At 52.5% G+C, this 2,488-nt stretch overlaps 1 protein-coding gene across 4 annotated transcripts in view; it reads right to left on the bottom strand.

Moving 5' to 3' along the window:
- Positions 1-706: 706 nt before the first annotated feature.
- maml3 (mastermind-like transcriptional coactivator 3) overlaps positions 707-2,488 on the bottom strand; it is a 106,022-nt gene continuing 104,240 nt past the window's right edge. For all 4 annotated transcript variants that reach the window (XM_035531648.2, XM_081724997.1, XM_081724996.1 and 1 more), the window contains exon 5: positions 707-2,488. This exon is cut by the window's right edge and continues 28 nt beyond it. In XM_035531648.2, the coding sequence (XP_035387541.1) occupies positions 1,546-2,488 (943 nt within the window). In that variant the 3' untranslated portion in view covers positions 707-1,545.

The raw sequence follows: 2,488 nt of genomic DNA on the forward strand, positions 1-2,488 counted from the left end.
CCTTTGAAGAAAGACTCCAATAAAAAACAATACAGGAGCCCTCAGAATAGCACATTCATTAGAGAGGTAAAAATCTAATTTGATTTGAAAACAACAGTTATGCCACCCTGACAGCTCACAGAAGAGGGAAAACCCCTGTCATTTAGGAACTCTCGAGGTTAACACGAAGAAAATAAAAGCGTCTGCCTCCCCAGCTAGCTGAGAAGGAGGCATCAACAGCTGAAGGCTTTTTGGTCAGGCTCCGATCACCCCTGGGGGAACACAGTTCACCCGAGAACGCTTAGACGAGTTATTTTGGCTGGAGAGACCTGGGTGGCTGTTGGATTATGGCCATGGAGGTACTTCATCTGTCCTCAGATCTCCTTCTGCTTCAGGGGGGAAACAATAATAAAACGACGGATTGGAAGAACTTGAACGTTTACATGTAGTGACATCAAAAGATTTGACTTAGAGTTTTCACAAATGCACTGAATACATAAGCGCGGCCGAACCGAATTCACGCTCGAAGAGAAGGACGCGAGTCTGATTTAGCGGTGTGTCGTAACTGGGAGAGGGACTGCGCAGGAGTCGTCGCTGGAAGGTTCCAAGGACTCGCTTTCCCCGCGCCTGAACACCTGCGAACGTCCGCCTGCCCCATGCTTGTGTTTCTAGCTGCCATAGAACATCCAGAATTTAGGTGTAGAGATCATTTTGTAGCTGCCATGTCTTTTTGATCTCTCTCTCTCGCTTCCACACACACACACACACACACACACACACACACACACACACACACACACACACACACACACACACACACACACACACACACACAGACACACACCCCAATCTCTAACACTGGTTGCCTAGTTACAGCAGAAAATGCAGGATACACATGCTAAGAGAAAATAAAGGTGATGTGTTTTGTTGTGATGCTTGAGGTGTAAACACAAAATAAAAATGTTTCTCACAAATCTTTACGTGCACACACACACTCACAAAGAAAAGCACAGAAAAGTCCACGTGATCAGTGTGGCAGGAGACCACAAAAAGAGAAGAGACGCAGAGTCGAGAGAAGACGACGCGGACATGGAACAGGCAACGGTCTGGGATTGAGTGTGCCGTTATGTGCTCTCTCTCATAACCCCCCCCACACACTTCATCTCTGACTAACTAACGTACATTTAGGGATAATGGTTAGCATCTCAGGAACAAAACTGGAGGAAATGTATTTTAGAATTCATCTGAACTTATTCAGTGAAGTTTTTCAGTGTGTCAGTTCTAAACAGCTGGAGAGACCCAAACGGGAATCTTTACAATAAACAATGAAGAGAAAGGTGGGCACATGAAGACCTAGAGACGTGTGTCTCAGAGACGGGAGCCTTAAACACACTGACAGCAAACACACGATACACAACGTGGAATATTCTTCCCAGTTTGCCAAACATTAAATGAAAACAATAAAATGGGAAAAAAAACAAACACACTGTCCATAAATCATTTTTTGTACACTTTTTTTTCTGGCCAATCCAAACATGTGAACCCCCAAACGTGTGTATATATTGGCTATTGGCTGGGGAAAAATTCCTCCATCCAGCCGTCCGTTGAGTCTAGCTCCGCCCCGTCCGACAGTCCAAACGAGACCCCGCTCCCGCTCCCCGCTTGGCCGCCATAACCATAGCTCAGGTCCTGGCTGGACGTCCGTTGGTAGCCTTGCTGCTGACCACCTGACATGTAGGCCCCGCCTCCCGGGCCTGCTCCTCCCATTGCCTGGGCGGAGCTCTGTCCAAAGGCGGTCATGCTGGGCACTCCCTGGCCCATGCCGGGCATGACGATGCCCCGCGGCTGGTTGGTCCTCGGCTGGCTGGCCATGTGTGGCATCATGGGAACGGCCATGGCGGCCGGGTTCATGGCGCGTGGATCCACCATGCCCTGACCTCCCACGGCCTGGCCGAAGTGCTGCTTGGGCATTCTCGACGGCTGCCCGCCCTGCATGGCGTAGGCGGCGTTGCTGTTAAACGCCACCATGTCGTTTGTAGTCCTTCCGGCCATCGCCTGAATGCTCTGTTGCTGCTGTTGTTGTGCGGGCCAACCCTGGCCTGCACCTCCCATCATGCTCTGCAGTCTCTGCGCCTGGGCTTTCGGCATCGGCTGCCCGCTGGAAGCGACGCCGCCCGACTTCATCTGCGTGGGGTTCATGAGCAGGGCCTGGGCGTACCCTCCTCCGGCCGTGGCTCCTCCCATCCCCTGCCTGCTGCTGCCCGCAGGTCTCTGTGCCATGGCCATGCCACTCTGGCTGGGGTGGTGTGGGGGCTGGAGCATCTGACCCAATCCCGAGTTCATGCCTTGGTACATGCCCGCCTGGGTGGCAGGCTGGCTGCTGTAGGTCATGCCCATCTCGCCCTGAGTGGGCATAGCACCAGGGTTCTGGACTGGCGTCATCTGGAGCAGGCCCTGCTGCTGCTGCTGCTGAAGCAGACGGGCACTGCGCATATTCTGCAGTGCCTGG

Source organism: Electrophorus electricus, chromosome 12 (genome assembly GCF_041902795.1).
Source record: "Electrophorus electricus isolate QZ-2024a chromosome 12, ASM4190279v1, whole genome shotgun sequence".
Taxonomy (NCBI): domain Eukaryota; kingdom Metazoa; phylum Chordata; class Actinopteri; order Gymnotiformes; family Gymnotidae; genus Electrophorus; species Electrophorus electricus.